The sequence below is a fragment of the Gracilinanus agilis genome, chromosome 2, assembly GCF_016433145.1.
Source record: "Gracilinanus agilis isolate LMUSP501 chromosome 2, AgileGrace, whole genome shotgun sequence".
NCBI classification, from domain to species: domain Eukaryota; kingdom Metazoa; phylum Chordata; class Mammalia; order Didelphimorphia; family Didelphidae; genus Gracilinanus; species Gracilinanus agilis.
Genome location: NC_058131.1, coordinates 453,836,558 through 453,856,221, shown reverse-complemented (window position 1 = coordinate 453,856,221; position 19,664 = coordinate 453,836,558). Strand labels below are relative to the sequence as shown.

General features: G+C 36.4%; 1 protein-coding gene across 2 annotated transcripts in view; it reads left to right on the top strand.

Moving 5' to 3' along the window:
* Positions 1 to 5,107: 5,107 nt before the first annotated feature.
* The window catches only part of KLHDC2 (kelch domain containing 2), a 28,662-nt gene continuing 14,105 nt past the window's right edge, over positions 5,108 to 19,664 (top strand). The window contains exons 1-2 of one of the 2 annotated variants that reach the window (XM_044664793.1): positions 5,108 to 5,687; positions 12,781 to 12,860. In XM_044664793.1, coding sequence (XP_044520728.1) covers positions 5,526 to 5,687; positions 12,781 to 12,860 — 242 coding nt within the window. In that variant the 5' untranslated portion in view covers positions 5,108 to 5,525. Of the gene's footprint in view, positions 5,688 to 12,780; positions 12,908 to 19,664 lie in introns of those variants that run through there. The other variant, XM_044664794.1, reaches the window with a different exon arrangement.

Below are 19,664 nucleotides of genomic sequence, written 5' to 3'. Positions count from 1 at the left end.
TTTGTAGCGCCTTTTACAAATTTAAGAATGGAATTAGATTGGCTCTTAAAAAAGTGTAGCTGCCTGGAAATGTATTCCTTTCTTTTATCCTCACTTTTTTTCAAGAGCTGGGAATGATTAGTTTCAAAATGTCTATTTATATTCCATGTTCTGCTTACTACCATTTCAGTACATAGGATGCAAAATGATCTGCCATTTTTTTCTCTAATGCCATACATCTCAGTCCATGTCTCTTGAAAGGGTCGGCTATTGCCACTACCACTTCCTTTACTTAACCTTGGTTTTTTATTTTTGGGGTTCTCCATCAGGAAGGCAGTGACCGAAGATAGAATTATAGATAGCCTGTTAGCTCTGCAGGCAACTAGGGATTAACTAGCCTAACTGACCACAAGATGGCACATGTAACTGACTTTTTGGAAAGGATAGGGTTAATAAGCAGAAATAGGGGTTAATAAGGATGCACAACAGTAATAGTGATGAAATGGAATCTGCACTATGCTGCAAGATGGTGTTCCTTATGTAAATTAAGATGGCTGCTGCTATTTCTAATGGCAGGAAACGACACCTCTCCTCCTCACTTATCTCAGTAATGATGGTCAATTAGAAATCCACAACCCCCAGAACAGTAGATTGGATGATGGTTGCTGTGGTTACATGGTTGTTGGCAATGGTGATCACAGGGTCTCCAGGGTCCTCCATGCGTCCTTCACAGCATTCCACTGCTCCCTGCTCCGCCAGCCAGAAGTGAGGTCAAAGGTCCCTTGACGGCTCAAAAGTCTCAGAACTAGACACTCTGTGCTGGAGTTCTGTTGTTTTGGCCCACAGAGCTCTGGCACAGAGTGTCTATACTACACTACAGCAAATGTTTCATCCTTGGCATGCAGCCCCATACTTCTCTGTATGTGGCAGAATGTGACCACGTGTCATCAAAAATGGCTACGCGTGTCAGTGCTGACACACATGTCCTAGGTTCACCATCAGGGATCTAGGACCTCCCATCTTGGTCTGGGTCTCAATCCACTGAGCCACCTACCTGCTCCTGTAGTTTTTCTTAAAATGATAAGGAGTACCTTTCTAAAATATAAGAAAGTATTATTTGTAGTGAAACTTTTCTAGTAAGATCAGAGGTAAAGCAAAGATGGCCTTAATCACTATTCTTTTTCAATACTTTTCGAGAAACAATAGCTACAGTTATGAAAAAAGAAAAAGAAATTTGAGGATTAATCATAGGCAATGAGGAAATAAAACAATCACTTTTTAGATGATATGATAGTATATTTGGAAATCCTTCAGGGTCTACCAAAAACTAGTTGAAACAATGTACAATTTAGGAAAGTTGCAGGCTATAAAATAAATCCACACAAATCATCAGCACTTCTATATATTACCTACAAAACCCATCAGGAGAAGATAGAAAAATTCCATTTAAAATAACTGCAGATAGTATAGAATACTTAGGTGACCACCTGCCATGCCACACATAGGAACTATATAAATAAAATTACAAAAAAAAATTTTAACACAAAAGCCATCTAAATAATTGGAAATATATCAATTACTCATGGGTAGATCAAGCCAATATATTAAAATACTCCATAAATTAATTTACTTATGTAGTGCTATACCAAATAATTACTTCATAGAACTAAAAAAAATATCAAAATTCATCTGATGGAATAAAAAGCCAAGAATATCAAGGGAATTAATGAAAAATAAATGCAAAGGAAGAAGGCCTGTAGTACCTGTTGTCAAACTATACTACAAAGCTATAATTATCAAAGGAACTGAGCCAAATTTATAAGAGGAATTGCTTCCCAAGCTATAGTCAAAAATAAAAAAAGGTTGTAGATAAATAGTTGTTGATAAATGGAACAGATTAGGTATAGATTAGAAGCAAATGAGTGGGGCAAGTAAATGTCTCAATGGATAGAGTCAGGTCTAAAGACAAGTGATTGCCTAGCCTTTCCCCCTCTTCTGCCTTAGAATGGATACTTATTATTGATTCTAAGACTGAAGGTAGTTTGTTTTTTTTAAAGCACAATAACCTAGTATTTGATAAACTCAAAGGTCTCAGCTATTGAGGAAAAAACTCAGTATCTGACAAAAATTGTTGGGAAAACTGGAAACTAGTCTGGCAGAAACTAGGCAGAGACCAACATCCCATACCACATACCAAGATAAGTTCAAAATGGGTACAGAACTTAAAAATAAAGGTCATGGAAGTAAATTATGAGAGTATGGATGAACTTGTCTGTCAGATCTACGAATGTGGTTTATGACCAAACAAAAGAGAGGTTCCCAGGAGGTAAAAGGGATAATTTATTACATAAAATTTAAAAGTTTCTGCACAAGTAAAATCATTGCTGTTAAAATTAGAAGAAAAACAGGAAACTGGAAAATAATTTTGTAGCAAATTTCTCTGATAAAGTTATCATTTGTAAAGTACATAAGGAGCTGAACCAAATTTAAAAGAAGAGTTGCTTCCTAAGCTATAATCAAAGAATATAAAAAGGTAGTTTTCTGAGAGAGAAATTAAATCTATGATTAATCAGAAGGAAGAATGCTTTAAATCACTAGTAATTAGAGAAATGCAAATCAAAATAACTGAGGTGCCAACTTAAAGCTATCAAATTGGTTTAGAATGACAGAAAAGAAAAATGACACGCTGGAGGGGATGTAAGAAAACAGCTACACTAATGTCTTCACAGTGAAGTTATGAACAATTTCAGTCATTCTGGAGAGTGATTTGGAACTATGTCCCCAAGGCTATAAAAACTGTGCATACCCTTTGTCTCAGCAATACCACTAATAGATCTATATCCCAAAGAAATAAAAGAAAAAGGAAAGGGACCTATTAAAAATATTCATAATACCTCTTTTTGTGGTGGCAAAGAACTGGAAATTGAGGGGAATCAAATGGAGAATGGCTGAACAAGTTGTGATATATGATTGTGACGAATACTATAGGACTATAAGAAATAATATGATTGTGACAAATACTATAGGACTATAAGAAATAATGAGTAGGATGGTTTTAGAAAAACACTAGAAGACATATAACAGATGAAAAGTAAAGTGAGCAGACCATAACAATTAACACAAGGACAGTAATATTATAAAGATCTGTGAGACTAAGTAATTATGATCAATACAATGATCTACCACAATTCCAAGGGACTCCTGATGAAAAATGTTATTCACCTCCAGACAGAGAACTGATGGAGTCAGAGGACAGATTAAAACATATTTTTTCTTTTTAAATCATGGCTAATATGGAAATACTTTGCATGACTTAACATGTATACTAGGAGGGAGTAGAAGGACAGAAAAGATTTGAAGTGGAAAAAATTTTAATTTAAAATATACTATTAATTCCAATATTACATAAACTTTGGAAAAATAGGAAATTAAGGGATTCTACCAAATTCCTTTTATATTAATATGTTCTTTATATCTAATGTAGGAAGAGTCAAAACAGAGGGGAGGAAACTATAGATAAGTATCCCTAATGAATATTGATGCAAAAAATTAAAATGTTAGCAAGGTAGTTTATTCTATTCTTCATTAGTTTACAACTTTCCTTAAAATTGTTCATTTTTATAATATTGATGTTAATATATAATTTTTTCTTTCTGTTTCATTCTGCAGCAGCTAACATGTTTTCCCATGTTCCTTTGAAATAATCTATTTCATCTCTTACGACACCATAGTTTACCTTCAAAATCATAAAATACAACTTATCCAGTCGTTCTGCAATTGATGGGTTCTCTTTTGTTTCTAGTTTTTTTTTTTTTTTTTTACCAACAAAAAGAGTTGTTATAAATACTTTTGTAAGTGAGGAACCTTTTCTTCTGTTACCAAAGTGGTCATGTGTTTGAATTTGCCCTATCTGGAGTTGTAATTAAGTAAAATATGGTAATTCTGTGGAAATAGGCTGTTTGAATTGGAATAATGCACCCCATTCAGTGATTTGCTGTAATTGGGACCTAGCTTTTGTATGGCTGAATCAATGTGCAATAATTTTAAGGGTGAAATAACTTTCACCATTTCTATTTTATAGTACTATAAATAATTCATATAACAATATTAAATAAAAAGGAATTGAGAGAATAACTGAAAGAATAACCAGAGGACAAAATAAGCAAAATTGTCACTTTTTTGCAGATGGTATACTTAAATAATCCTAAAGAGTCAAGTTAAAAAAATGAATTCAGTAAGTAATTTGAGGAAAATTGTAGGATATAAACCCACAGAAATCATCCACATTTCTACATAATATCAATAAAACTCAGCTTGAATAGGTAGAGAGATTCCATTGAATATTAATACAGAATATATAAAATACTGGTAGTCTACCAGCCAAAATAAACACAAGAACTATATGTATAAAACTACAAACAAATGAGATAATTCTTGTAAAGTTTTTCACACGGTGCTTGGCATGTAGTAGGCCTTTAATAAATGCTTATTGTGCCCTTCCTTCATTTATAGAAATATAAACCAGAATGATTTGGGGGAAAAAAAGCCAAAAAAAATTCGAGTGGAATGTGTCAATATAATAAAAAAATATTACCCAAATTTATTTATTTATTCAATGGCATACCAATAAAAAAACTCTCAAAAGAATTGGGGAAATGACAATTCATATGGATGAAAAAATGTCAGGAATCTCAAGCGAAATAATGAAAAGACACTGTTTGACACTAGTGGACTGCCTATTGATTAATGCTCTCAAGACCTCGGTCTCCCTAGTTTCCCATCTCTCTCTTAGCCTCTCCGAAGTCTAAGGAAGGAATCCTAGTGGTAGCCCCTCCCCCAGACTCCCGGCTGCCGGGTCCCCAGTTGGCGCTCTGGTCACAAGGTGGCATTTGTTCGGTTGTTCATTCCCCTTTCTGGTCCTAGGACTGGCGGGGCGGCTCAGGTCCGCCTCCAGGAGCTCCCGTAGGTAGGTAAAGGGAGGAAGTACTAGAGGCGGGAGGAGAGGGCGATGCGCAGGAGGGATTCTGGAGGACCGCCACTGGGGGGCGCTGACAGCCCCGCTCGGCTTCCGCACCTGCGTCCAGGGTCCGCCCCAGGAGAAACGACGCTTTCCGCTCCGAGGTATAAACAAGGGGCTGTCTGGCGGAAGCTCAGGCTCGGGCCGGGGTCGGTTCTCGCGGGGCGGCGAGCCCAGGCCAGGCCCTCGACGCTGGCCAGGGCCGTCCGAAAAGTGGCCTGGGCGAAGCGAAGCGAAGCAGCCCGAGCCGGCCGGCCGGTCCCGGGGCTTCAGGGCCCGACTGCTCCTGGGACCTTGCAGCTCGGCTCCCTCCCCCTCCCCCCTGTCCCCCGACCGCGGAGCGCACGGCAGAGGCAGCGGGCGGGTCCCAGGCCGAGGCTGAAGCGTCTCTGGGGTCCGACAGGCTGCGGACAGGCCGGCCCCGCCTCCTCAGGGGAGGGGGAAGGGCTCAGGGCCGGTTTGTTTTCCTTCTCCCCGGGGTCGGGGGCATCCTGGGTGTCGGTGGTTCTTGAACAAAGAACAAACCAAAATGGCTGATGGCGAGGAGGAGGAGCTGCAGGTGGCGGAGCCGCCGCCGGGGCCCGCAGACCAGGAAAGCTTGGAGCTTCTCGAGGCGGCCACTCCAGCCGAGCGCAGCGGCCACGTCGCGGTTAGCGACGGGCGACACATGCTTGTCTGGGGAGGCTACAAGGTCGGTAAACCAAACCCGGGGCTGTGTCGCCTTCACTGTGGTTTTAAGAAGAGTGTGACAGTCTTACCAAACTCTTGTCCCCTGCCTCCATGGGGGCTGGGGTGGGGAAGCAGCTACTGTTACCCTTCTTGAGGTCCCCTCTGGCAGTCTGGAGGAGTTTACAGACCACCTCTTAGTAATGTTTTTAAATGCATAAAACAAAATACCCAGGATTATACAGAAAATTCTATTGAGATACATGTATCAAAAAAATATTTTTAAGCCCACGAACTTCAGATTAAGAAATTTGAATTTAATTACAAGTTAGGGAGATTTCCCAGCGAGAAGTTTTACGTCTTGTTTCAGTACTAGCATTTGTCAAATGCTTGCTATGTACCAAGGCACTATGCTAGGTGTTGGGGATACTAGCAATGGAAACGAAAATTTCTATTGGAAAGGACAAGGTGAGCAGATATATACAAAGTAAATATAAAGAGAATACAAAGTAGTTTGGTGTTATGGGCTATAGGGCGTTATAGCAGTTGAGGAAATTAGGAAAGGATTCATGTAGAAGAATTTGTGCTGGAGCTAGCTGCATCTTGAAGGAAAAGAGGGATTTTGTGAGGCAGAGAAGGACATTCCGACTTGGGGCACGGCCAAGGTATCATGTGTCAGCAACAAGGAAAAGGCCAGTTTTCCCAGTTACATGGTGAGGGAGGGCAAGTAAAGTTGAGTGAAGATGGAAAGATAAGGTTCAGCCCTTGATATAAAGTGCTTAAAAAGCTAAATAGGAATTTATATTTTGTTTTACAGGCAATAAGCTTTTGGAATAATCTAGGCAAACGATGATGAGGGATTGAGCTATGGTGGGTAGCCCTGTGAGTAGGGAGAAGTTGTTGTATGTGATGGTTGAAACAGCAAGATTTGGCAACTTAGGTGAGTAGTGTGGAAGAGGGAAGAAATGAGCATAATTCAGAGATAGTGAATCTGAGGAGTTTGGAAGGAGTGTCAAGGAAAAGTAGAGAAATTTGGAAGTAATAAGAGTTTGGGTCATTGAAGGGATGCATAATGAGCTCTGTCCTTAGGATGTTTACGGGACATCTAGTTTGAAATGACCTATGGGCAATTGGTGATGTAAGACTGAAGCTCTGTCAGTATATCTCACATATGTATGTATATCTTAGCCATTTGCATAGAGATGATAAAGCCATGGGAACCTGGTGGGCTCAGTATTAATACTTCAGTAAATACTCATAGTTAATGCCATTGATAAGACTGATGTACTAAAGGAGGAAGAATGAGGTATTCAGTCAGGTAGGTGAATAACCATTAGAAGATAGTGTCACCAAAATTAAGAGAAGAGAATATCTTGGAAGAGAGGGTGATGACTATTAGGTGAGAAGAATAAGATTTGAGAAAAGATTGTCATATTAGGACTGATGGGAGATTGACCTTAATTTTGGAGAGAGTGATTTCAGTCAAGTAATGAGAGTAAAAGCCATATAGCAAAAGAATGAAGAGTGACTTCCCCTCCCTTTTTCTGCATCCTCAAACTTTTTGAGTGCTCAAGGTGATTGCCTAGTATTTTTTTGATCCTGAAGGTAGGGTTGACATATAATAACAATTAGTTACTAACAGTTTCTCTCCTTAGTATTCAAAAGATGCTTTGAAGTGCTGTCATTCAAAAACAAACATTTTTAAAGTGTACACTTTTTGTACTAAGCATGGGTTATACAAAAATGAATATGATATAATACTTGTCCTTAAGGAGCTTACAACTTGGTCGTTGAGGTAATATGTTATATTTGTTACAATAATATATTGTAAATATTAGATTGAGGATGTTGTGTTCAACTAAATGATCTTTGAAGGCCTTTCCAGGTTTAACTTTCTGAGTCTTGCAGCACATGTATTTTTTTTGTATTTTTGTTTCAGGCCCTGGTGGCAGCAACATAGAAATATTAAAATTGGGCTAGTTTAAGACTGAGACCAGGATAGTTCCATTCAGTATTTCTAGATCAGCTAGTGTACCTCAGACTAATCTCTTCTATTTTAGTAGGGAAGCATCACATCATAGTGTATATAGAGCACTAGAATTGGAGTCAGCAGACTTGGGTTCAAATCCTGCTTCAGACACTTATGATGCTAAGCAAGTCACCTAGTCTCAATTCCAGAGTTTATTGTGAGGATAAAATGAGATAATTGTAAAATGTTAAAGCACTGTAAATGTTTGTTATTGTTGGACTATTACTGCCTAGAGTCAGGATTGAACAGAATATTCTGATTCCTATACCAGTATTCTTTCCATGGTTGTCAGTGATTTTCCTATACCAGTATTCTTTCCATGGTTGTCAGTGATTTTCCTAAAGGACAGGTCTGACCCTACTCGGTATTAACCCTTAATGTTTTCCTATTCCCTCTAGGATCAAGAATAAATTTCTTGGAAATTAAAGCTCTTTACAACTTGACACCAGCCTATCCAGACTTTTTCTGTATTAATCTTCGTGCCACCTAAATTTGCCTACTTGACGTTCCTCTTCCCCATTTCCCATCTTTGTGCTTTTATATAGTTTGTCATCCTTAATTTCACTTGTTAATTCAGTTTAGGTGCCAGTTTCTACAGTGAAGCTTCCTGAATCCTCTAGTTGCTAGTACTTTTCCCTTTTAAATTTACCTTGTATTGATTCATTTTGTATATAATAACAAGCAGTGTAGTAGGTAGAGAGCTGATTTTGCAGCCAGGAAAACCTGGATTCAAATCCCACTTCTATTACCATTTTCTTTATTTCTCAATGATCTAGGAATCTCTCTAAGAAGTTGTAGAAAAAATACCAACACATGGGTAGAGGACGTTTCCTCACTTTGGAGTTCTCAATACCAATTAAATTGCAAGTCTGGGTCCTATCCCTATCCCCCATTTTTTTTTTATGTGAGGTGGTACCTCAGAGTTATTTTATTTTATTTTATTTTTTTAAACCCTTACCTTCCATCTTGGAGTCAATATTGTGTATTGGCTCTAAGGCAGAAGAGTGGTAAGGGCTAGGCAATGGGGGTTAAGTGACTTGCCCAGGGTCACACAGCTAGGAAGTATCTGAGGTCAGATTTGAACCTAGGACCTTCTGTTTCTGGGCCTGGCTCTTAATCCACTGAGCCACTCAGCTGCCCCCCCCCCCCCCTTTTAAATATGTCATACTGGCTTCTCAGGTAGAATATAAACTATTTTTAAAAATTGTCATTCAAAACATTTCCTTATTGGTCATTGTTATAAGAGCAAACTCATATATAATCAAAACCCCCAAATAAAACTATAAATATACTGATGTGAAAGACAGCAACTTTCTCTGGAGGTAGATAGCATTTCCTGTCATGTCTTTCAGGATTATTCCAAGATCATTACATTGCTGAGAGTAGCCAAGTTTTCACAGATAATCATCATCCAATATTACTGTTACTGTGTACAGTGTTCTCCTAGTTCTGTTATTTCACTATGCATCAGTTCCTGCAGATCTTCCTAGCTTTTTCTGAAATCATCTTGCTTATCATTTCTTATAGCACAATAATATTCCATCACCAACACATACCACAATTTGTTCAGCCATTTCCCAATTGATGGACATCCCTCAACTTCCAATTCTTTGCTACTACAAAAAGAGCTGTTATAAATATTTTTGTACAAGTAGACCCCTTTCCCTTTCTTTATTATCTCTTTGGGATACAGACCCAGTAGTGGTATTATTAGATCAAAAGGTATACACAGTATTATAGTCCTTTGAGTATAGTTCCAAATTGCTTTTCAGAATAGTTGGATTAGTGTCCCAATTTTGCTACATCCCCTCCAACATTTACCACTATCCTTTACTGCCATATTGACCAATCTGACAGGTGTGTGGTAGCACCTCAGTATTATTTTAATTTGCATTTTTCTAATCCAGATTGATTTAGAACATTTTTTCATATGATTATTGATACCTTTGATTTCTTCATCTGAAAATTGCTTGTTCATATTCTTTGACCATTTGGTCAATTGGTGAATGGCTTGTATTCTTATAAATTTGACTTAGTAGAATGTAAACTATTTACAGTAGGTTCTGTTTTATTTTTGTCTGCATACTTAACTGCCTAAGAGATAGTAGGCAATTAATAAATTCTTGTTTGATACTGGAATGCCTCTGAATAAGGCAGAGATTAGCCTTGAAAGCTAACTTGTTGGATATGAAGAATGTTTTTCTCATGGTATGGTAAACAACTTCAGTTGTCTTGAAGTATAATAATCCCAGTATAGTTAGAACTAAGGTCATGGAACTGATCCATTGTTCTCATTTGGGGGATTTTTTGGCCATAGGCTATAGTCATAATGCCATCTCTTTCCCAATACCTCTGATGATGACAAGGGCAGCCTCATGAAAGTATATGAATAGAACATCAGAAATCTTCTACTAACACTAGAAAAATAAAAAGTTCTTCGAATGATGTTATTAGCAAATTCTTCATTATAAAGAAAATGAACTTTTCTCAGTTAATGAAGCTCCATTTTCTATCTTTATTGGGAGATAGAACCTTCTATCTCCCCATCCCTTCATTGAAAAGTATTAAAAAAAACCCAACCCTTATAACAACTATATATAGCCAAGCAAAACAAATACATTAGTCATTCAGTCTATAAGCATTTTTAAAGCACAAAGAACATGTCAGGTTCTTTGCTAAGCATGGAAATAGAAAGGTTAAAAACAAGCTCACCCTCCTCAAGGAGTTCACTATCTAATGACAGACACAATTTGCAAACAATTATATATAAACAAGATATTTAGACAGCATAAATTGGACATAATCTCAGAGAGAAGACAGTAGTATTAAGGGGAATTGGTAAAGGCTTTTTGTGAGAGGTGAGATTTAGATGGGAATTGAAGATAGGGAAACCAACAGATGAAGATAAGTAGGGGGAGCAAATTCCAGGTATGAGGAACAGCTATAGAAAATGTTCAGAGTAAATAGTATCTTAACAGCAAGGAGGCCAGAGTCACAGAGTGAGGAGGAGCGGGGTGTAAGGTACTGGAAAGGTGGGGAGGAAGGAACTTATAAATGGCTTTAAAGTGAAACATAGGATTTTATATTTGATCTTGCAGATGATAGTCATTAGAGTTTACTAAATTGGGGGGGTGGGGTGGAGCATGTGGTGACATCTCAGGAAGATCAACTTGACAACTAAGTCAGGACCAGAATTGGGAGAGAAGGTAGGGAGACCAACAATCCAGCTATTTCAGTAGTCTAGGCATGAAATGAGGACTTGCACTAGGGTGGTACCAGGGCAGTGTCAAAAGAGAGAAAAGGGCATATTTGAGAAATGTTGGCAATGTAGAATCAACAGTACTTGATATCTGATTGCATACAGGGTATGAGAAAGAATGAGATTTGAGATACACCTGTATCTCTAGACTGAATGGGAGGATGGTGTCCCTGTGACAAGAAGTTCAGAAGAAAGACCTTGAGGGGAAAAGATAAGTTCAGTTTTGGATTTGTTGAGTTTAGGATGTCTATGGAACATAAAGTTTAATGTGTCCAGTAGGTAATTGGAGATACTAATCTAGAGGTCAGGGGAGAGGACAAGATTCTGGAAGTAGATCTGGGAATGAGATCACTAAGCAAAACAGTATAAAATAAGAAGAGAAGAGAGACTAGGGACCAGGGAAGAGTCCCAAGGGATACCCTAGTGGGCCTGACCTGGCTAACGATCTGTCAAGGAGATTGAGAAGGAGGAGTTAGATAAGTAGGAGGAGAACTAGGAAAGAATAGTCACAAAAACTTAAAAGAGGAGAATATCAAGGAGAAAAGGGTAACTGATAGTGTCAGACAGAAGAGAGGTCAAGAAGGATGAAGACTGAGAAGAGGCCATTCATTAGGTTTGGCAATTACATCATTGATAACTTTGGAGAGGGCAGCTAGGGCAAACTACAGCCCCAGGCCAGATGCAGCCCCCGGAAATGTTCTATCCACCACGGGACATTATTCCTAATCTGACGAATACAATGAGTAGGATACAATGAAACTTCAAAACAGTTGCCTGAGAAACAGACTGACAGATGAACATTTCCTTTCCTTTGGCCCCCTCTTTAAAAAGTTTGCCCATCACTGGTGTAGGGGATATAGTGCTGGAATTGGAGTCAGGAAGACTTATCTTCCTTAGTTCAAATTTGGATTCAGACACTGGCTAAGTGACCCCAAGCAAGTCACTTTACCCTGTTTGCTTCAAATTTAATTTCCTCATCTATAAAATAAAGTGGAGAAGAAAATGGCAAACCACTTCAGTATCTTTGCCAAGAAAACCCTAAATGGAGTCATGATCATGACTAAAAAACAATTGAACCGAAACCTTGGAGAGATCAATTTCAATTGAATGATTTTTAAGGATAAGAAGACTTGAGTGTATGTGTAGACAGTAGTGAAGCTGCCAAAAGACAGGTAGTGATTGTAGAGAAGTGAGAGTGGAATTGATAGGGAAGTCTGCTAGAGAAGGCAGTATGGAATAAGTTCTGAATGATGGGAGATAGGAGAGAATACTTAGCAAATGACTTCATTTTTTAATGAAATGAGGCAAAGAGTTTTTTTCTGAGAGGATGATGAGAGAAGGAGCAGTGGGAGGTTTGAGAAGGTATGCAAGATTTTGGGAAAGCCTCTGTGAGTATTGGGATAGTTATATGATTAGGGAGATATAAAGATGTTGTTTTCCCCAGTGAGGGCCCACTTAACATTTAATTTTATGTTAAAAGTTGTAGTGGAGGAATCAGTATACATTCTACCTTCATTCAGCAGAACATATTTAGATACAGAGGCAAAAAACATAACACAACAGGATTTTTTAATGTATTCCTGAGGCTTTGATTTTATAGGATCTTGATAAATGCTGAATTTTAAATGTTAACTTATTGATATTTCATTATTATCGTAGATTTGGAAGATGTTGCTATTACTCATTTTTTTCAGAAAAACAATAAGTAATTAAAAGTTAAATATGAAATTGATCAAAAGAATAATACTTTAAAATATTAATCTATAAATTCATGGTATCTTTTAAATTAATCATTTTTTGTATATGTGTATGTGTTTTGTTTTTCTTTAGAATGCTCAAGTCAGAGGATTTTATGATTTTTATCTGCCTAGAGATGAAATCTGGATCTACAACATGGAGACTGGAAGATGGTAACTTTAAATATTATTTGGAGATGGGTTCAAGGATGAAAATTCATGTAAGCTTTTAAAGGAAAAAGCAACTGTATGAAAGTTCTTGTTCCACTCAATGAAGGTCTCAATGAATTATGCTAAATTAATGTGCTTTAGAAAATCATTTTGTGCGTGTGTGTTCAGAATTTTAAGAAGGGACTTTAGGTCAGAGGTTCTTAACCTTCTTTTGTGGACCCATTTGGTGGTCTGGTGAAGTTTAAGATTCCTCAGAATAATATTTTTAAAGGCATAAAAGAAAATACATGCAATTATAAAGGAAACCAATAATATTGAAATACAGTTGCCAAAATATTTTCTTTTAAAGTTAATGGACCTTCAGTTAAGAATTTTTGCTCTAAACTTTGATTGCTCCGGATTATTTTTGAGGCATTTATTTGAGGGTTCCATGACTACAGATAAGGAAACTTCAGCATATTATAAAATATGAACCAGAGAAAATTCACATCTGTTAATGGAGATAAAAAATGTTTCTAAAAATTATGTCTAGATTGTATACTCTTCTGTAAGCAATATTAAGTGGAGTACTCTGAATGAATATAGCATAATTTCTGGAATCTTCTTGGTTGGAAAATAGAAGTTGTATGCCATTTTATTGAGCTTAGCTTTTGCTTTTTTCTTATAATTTAAAAACCTCATTATATAAATTTTCAAATAAAGAATAAATAAAAGTATATTACATAAAGAGGTAATTAAAAAAAAACCCTTACCTTGCATCTTAGAATCAATACTGTGTATTGGTTCTAAGGCAGAAGAGCAGTAAAGATTAGTCAGTTGGGGTTAAGTGACTTGTACACAGCTAGGAAGTGTCTAAGGCCAGATTTGAACCTAGGACTGCCCAGCTCTAGGCCTAGCTCTCAATCCACTGAGGCATCTACCCACCCTCAAAAAGGTAATTTCTTTCTTGCTTTTCCAATTTATTTTTGATATTACCTTTTATATTTAAATCATTTGTCTACCTCACTTTATTTTGGTATGAAATTGGTCAACTCAATTTCTTTTTCTTTTCTTTTTTCTTTTTTTTTTTTTAAATAAAACCCTTATCTTCTGTCTTAGAGTCAGTACTGTGTATTGGCGCCAAGGCAGAAGAGTGGGAAGGGCTAGGCAATGGGGGTTAAGTGACTTGCCCAGGGTCACACAGCTAGGAAGTTTCTGAGGTCAGATTTGAACCTGGGACCTCCCATCTCTAGGCTTAGCTCTCAATCCAGTAAGCTATCCAGCTGCCCCAAACCCAATTTCTTTAAAACAAACAAACAAACAACAAACAAAAAACCCTTATCCTCTGTCTTGGGATCAAAACAGAGCTGTAATGGCTAGGCAACGGGTTAAGTCACTTGCCCAGGGTCCCATAGGTAGTCAGGTTTGAACCCAGGACTTCTTATCTCTAGGCCTGGCTCTCTATTCACTGAACTTCTGATCTGCTTCTCTATCTAGTTTCTTGAGAGATTTTTTTCAGTTTTTCTAGTTTTTGTTTTTTCATCAAATAATGAGTCATTATTCCCAAAACTGCATCCTTTTAGTGTTGAATAGTATGTCAGTGTTCATTTGCTTCTTTCTATATGTTATATATCTAATCTGTTCCACTAATGGAGTGGCATAGTTAGACCTGCACTTTAGGAAAATAATTTTGGTGGCAGAAGGTTTGATGGATTGGAGTATGGAAAGACTTGAGGCAGGTAGAGTGACCAGTAGCAGTAAGTATGAGTTAATGAGGGCCGGCACCAAATTGGTAGCATTGTGTAAGAAATAAAATTAATATAGAATGATAAATTTAAAAATATCATGGTTTTAAGGGATTTTTTGAAAGCCTTTTAGAAAAATGAAGCCACATGCCTGTTGAGTTATTTTAAAGGGATCCACCATTTATCTGCTCCTTCCATCCTGGCTCCTGCTCCACAGCCCAAAAAAGAGGAAGTACCAATCCCATCTTCAGTCTTTATACTTTTCTCTATGTTATTATTCTTCCTGCCTACGTGATTACATTTAGATCAGGGACCTTAAAATTAGTTCAAGGACCCCCAAATTTACAATATCACAATTGTTAGAGAAAAGAAGATGACATATTTGAGAGAGGTTGCAACAGTGAAATCAATTGGCCTTGGCAGCAGATTAGATATGGGAGGGGTGAGAGGCAGAGAGGGATTTAGGATGATATCTAGGTTGTGAGCCTGGGGCATTGGGAGAATGGTGTTCCCCTTGACAGTAATAGGGAAGTTTGGAAAGGGGAAAGGTTTTGGGAAAAGATAATGATTTTGTTTTTGGACATGTTTAAGATGTCTATTGGTCAAAGTAAATCATTATGTCATTTGTAAATAGTGATAATTTTTCTTCTATTTCTTATTATTGGCTCATAGCTATGCTATGTATAGCATGATATTAGTGGTATATGGACATCTTTGCTTTTTATCCTTGGTCATCAATCAATAAAAATTTCAATAAATATTTATTAAGTGCCTACTTTGTTCTAGGGTTGGGATACAAAAAAGCAGTCCCTGTCCTCAAGGAGCTTATAATTTAATGGATCTTTTTGAAAAGAGCTCTGTTTTATTTATTTTGTTTATTTATTCCCATTACATATAGTGCTGATTCTTAATTTTAGATAGATATTTTCTACCCAATTAAGAGTTTATTCCTATGCTTTTAATTCCTTTAAATAAAAATCAGGGGAGCCAAAGTGATGGATTAGGGGCAGCCATACAGCTGAACCTGCCCAATATTTCCTTTCAAACATCTTTAAATTAACTCCTCAAATCACATTTTGGAGTGGTAGAGCCAACAAAAAGTTGGGGTGAGGCAATTTTTAGGCTTAAGAAAATTTAAGAGGTGGATATCTGTCCAGAGCCCACACATGACCCATAGATTGCAATGCTAGGGTGGAAAAGAGCTCTGTTGTTCAAAGGAACAAGGTTTTAGGTGGCAGCCCCAAAGCAGAGAGGTATGATGGTATGTGAAGCTACAGGAGGCCAGAGGCCTTTCCTTGGTAAAGACAAGAGCACAAATCAGGAAAGCATTGACCATATCTTTCCCAGGATTACTTCACCTTGGAGTACCAAAAACTCGTAGACTTGTAGAGCACCATAAGGAAGCCTATAACTTGGAACAATATCCCCCCTACCTCCAATAGATTAGAATTCAACTTCAACATAAAATGCAAAGTAATGAAATGAGCAAACAACAAAAAAAGGAATCTTAACTATAAAAAGCTACTATGATGGCAAGGAAAAAACCAAGATAAACTTGGAAGAAAACAACAATATGAAAACAGTTACTCAAAGATAAATGCAAACTGAACCCAAGACCAGCAAAAATTCCTGGAAAAGTTAAAGAAAGAGGTAAGAGTAGTAAAGAAAACTTGAGAAATGAGAGTGATGTAAAAAAATTATGAAAAGAGAATTTAATAGCTTGGTAAGAGGCACCAAAAAATGCTGAAGAAAATAACACTTAAAAAAACCACGTTGGTAAAAAATAAAATAAATTCTCTGAAGAAAAGGACTCCTTAAAAAAGCAGAATATTTGCCAAATGAAAGAAATACAAAAGGTTACTGGAGAAAAATAATTCCTTAAATATTAGAATTGGGCAAATGTGAGCTAATGACACCATGAGACATCAAAAAACAATAAAGTCAAAAGAATGAAAAAATAGAAGAGGCTATTTCATCAGAAAAACAATTGACCTGAAAAATAGAGTTGAGGAGAGAGAATTTAAGAATTATTGGTTTACCTGAAAGCTGTAATCAAAGAAAGAGCCTAGACATTATATTTTAAGAAATTATCATGAAACTGCCTGATATCTTAGATCCAGAAAACAAAACAGAAATTGTAAGAATCTACTGATCACCTCCTGAAAGAGATCCCAAAATGAAAACTCCCTTTTTATCCTTAATCTGGTAATTTTGGAATATTATATCCAAATTCCAAAATTATCAGGTTAAGGAGAAAATATTTCCAGAAATCATTATGGTATCATGGAACCACAGTCAGGATTACACAAAATTTAGAGGCTTCTGTGTTAAAGGAGTCAGGGTGTTGGAATATAATATTCCCAAAGGCAAAGGAGCTAGGATTGCAACCAAGATTCACCTACTCAGTAAAATTGCATATAATCCTTAAGGGAGAAAAATAGATATTTAATGAAATAGAAGACTTTCAAATATTATTTCTGAAAAGACCAGAGCTCAACAGATAATCTGACATTCAAACACAAGAGTAGAGAAGCAGAGGCAGTAGATAGAGTACTAGGCCTGAGTAGAGTAGTGAGTTGGTAGGACCTGACTTCAAATCTGGCCTCAGACATTCCCTAGCTATATGACTCTGGGCAAGTCACTTAATGCTATTTGTTAAAACCTATACAAAAAAAGAAAGTTTTGAGAAGCATAAAAAGGTAAACATGAAAGAGTAATCATAAGGGACTCAATAAAGTTAAACTCTTCACATTCATGTATGGGATAATACATATAACTCCTAAACTGTCATTATTACAGCAATAAAAAGAATTTACATAGAGGGTATGGATATGAATTGATTATGTTGGAATGATCTCTGTCTCAAAAAATTAGGTGAGGAGAAAGAAGGATGCACTGGGAAAAGGGGGTAAAAGGAGGTAGAATGGAGAAAATTCTTCTCCTAAAAGGTGTTAGCAAGGAAGAGCTTTTACAATGGAGGGAAAAATGGGGATGTTGGTAGCATGTGATGTTTGATACTCATTCTCATGGGAATTGGTTCAAAGGAAAGGAAAAAATACCATATATACACACACATTCAGTTGCGCATAAAAATGTAACTTACCCAATTGGGAACTAGTAGAAGGAGAGAAAAGAAGGGGGTAAGTGAAAGGTATATTAAAGGAGGCAGTGGTTTGAAGCAAAATAGACTTGAAGATAGAATGAAAAAAAAGAGGAAGAAACAAAAGATAATGAGATGTAGGGTAATCATAACTGAATGTGAATAAAAAGGGCTTGTTCATAAAATGGAAGCCCATAGCAGAATGGATTAAAAACCAAAGACACACTTATAATTTTGCTAAAAGGTACCATAGACAAGGAATGTAAAAAAATTTTTACAGCAAATTTCTCTGATAAAGGCCTCATTTTCCAAATATATATATTGAGTATAGAATTTAATCAAATTTATAAAAATAAAGGCCATTCCCCAATAATAAATGGTCACAGAATATAAATAGGAAGTTTTCTGAGGAAGAAATCAAAGCTATCTAAAGTCATGAAAAAATGCTCTAAATCACTGTTAGAGAAATGCCAATTAAAACAGTTCTGAGGTACAAACTCACACCTCTCAGAAATGACAAATGCTGGAAAAATTAGGTATAATAATAACCTACTGGAAGATTAGTGAAGTAGTAGAGTAGTTAACCATTTTGGAGAACAATTTGGAACTCTGACCAAAGGACTGTTAAATTGTGCATACTCTTTGACTTAGCAATATCACTACTGGATCTGTATCCCAAAGAGATGAAAGAAAAAGGAAAAAGACAAATATTTATAGAAGCTTGTTATGTAATGGCAAAGAATTGGAAATCAACATGATGCTCATAAATTGGGGAATGGATAAACAAATTGTGGCCTGTAATTGTGATGTTGTACTATTGTGCTATAAGAAATGATGATGAGGAATGGTTTCAGAAAAACATGTTAAAACCTATACAAAATAAAGCAAGGTGAACTGAGAAGTCAGAGATCACTGTACCCAGTAACAGCAATGTTGTAGTGATGATGAAATGTGAAAGATTTAGCTGCTTTGTCTGATAAAATAATAATCCAATGATAAGACAATTCCAAAGGATTTGTGATGAAAAAAAGGCTGTCCAGTTCCAGAGAGCTGAGTGCAAATTGAAGTATAATTCTCTTACTTTACTTTTTTTGAAACATGGTTGATATGGTTGATATGTTTTGCATGATTTTACTCATATAATTGATATATTGTTTGCATTTTCATTGGGTGGGGAAGGGGTGAGAGGGAGAGAATTTAAAACTCAAAATCTAAAAAGAAAAGAATGCTAGTAATAAGTTTTTTAAAAATAAGAAAAAGTATCTTATATTCACATAACTTTTGCAACCTCTGCAGTTATATCCTTTTGATTGTTGTGGTTTTTTTCATGTTCATAGTTTTCCTAATTCTGAAATGACTGCAATCCTGGAATAAATCTAATGTGATAATAGTGTATAATCTTTTTGGTGTGTTATTTTAGCTTCTTTCTTAATGTGTTATATAAATTTTGTTTCAGTACTTATTAGGAATATTTATCTGTAGTTTATTTCTCTCATATCTATTCCTTATTTAGAAATCAAGAACATTTTTAGATCTTTGAAGGATTGTTTGTTTATATTTAAAAATTTTAAATTATATCTATTTGCCCTTTCCCCTACCCATACCACAGAAGGCATCATCTGGCAAAATATATAGATTATGTCTTTCATTTTTTTCACATCTCATTTCATTTCTCTGGAGGTAAACATTCACAGTTTATTCTTCATATATAATGTTCTTTTGGTTCTATTTGTTCACTCTTCATTATCTCATTTAGTTCTTTCCAAGTTAAAAAAAATTAATCTGTTCACTTCTTTGTTCATATTATTAAAAAGAGAATATGTTAGAATTACTTGTAAATTTATCTGGAACTGTTTCTCTCCCCCCCCCCCCCCCCTTGGGAGTTCCATTATAGCTTTTTTTTTTTTACATTTATTAATATTTATTTTTTAGAAAAGTTAACATGGTTACATGATTTATGCTCTTACTTTCCCCTTTACCCCC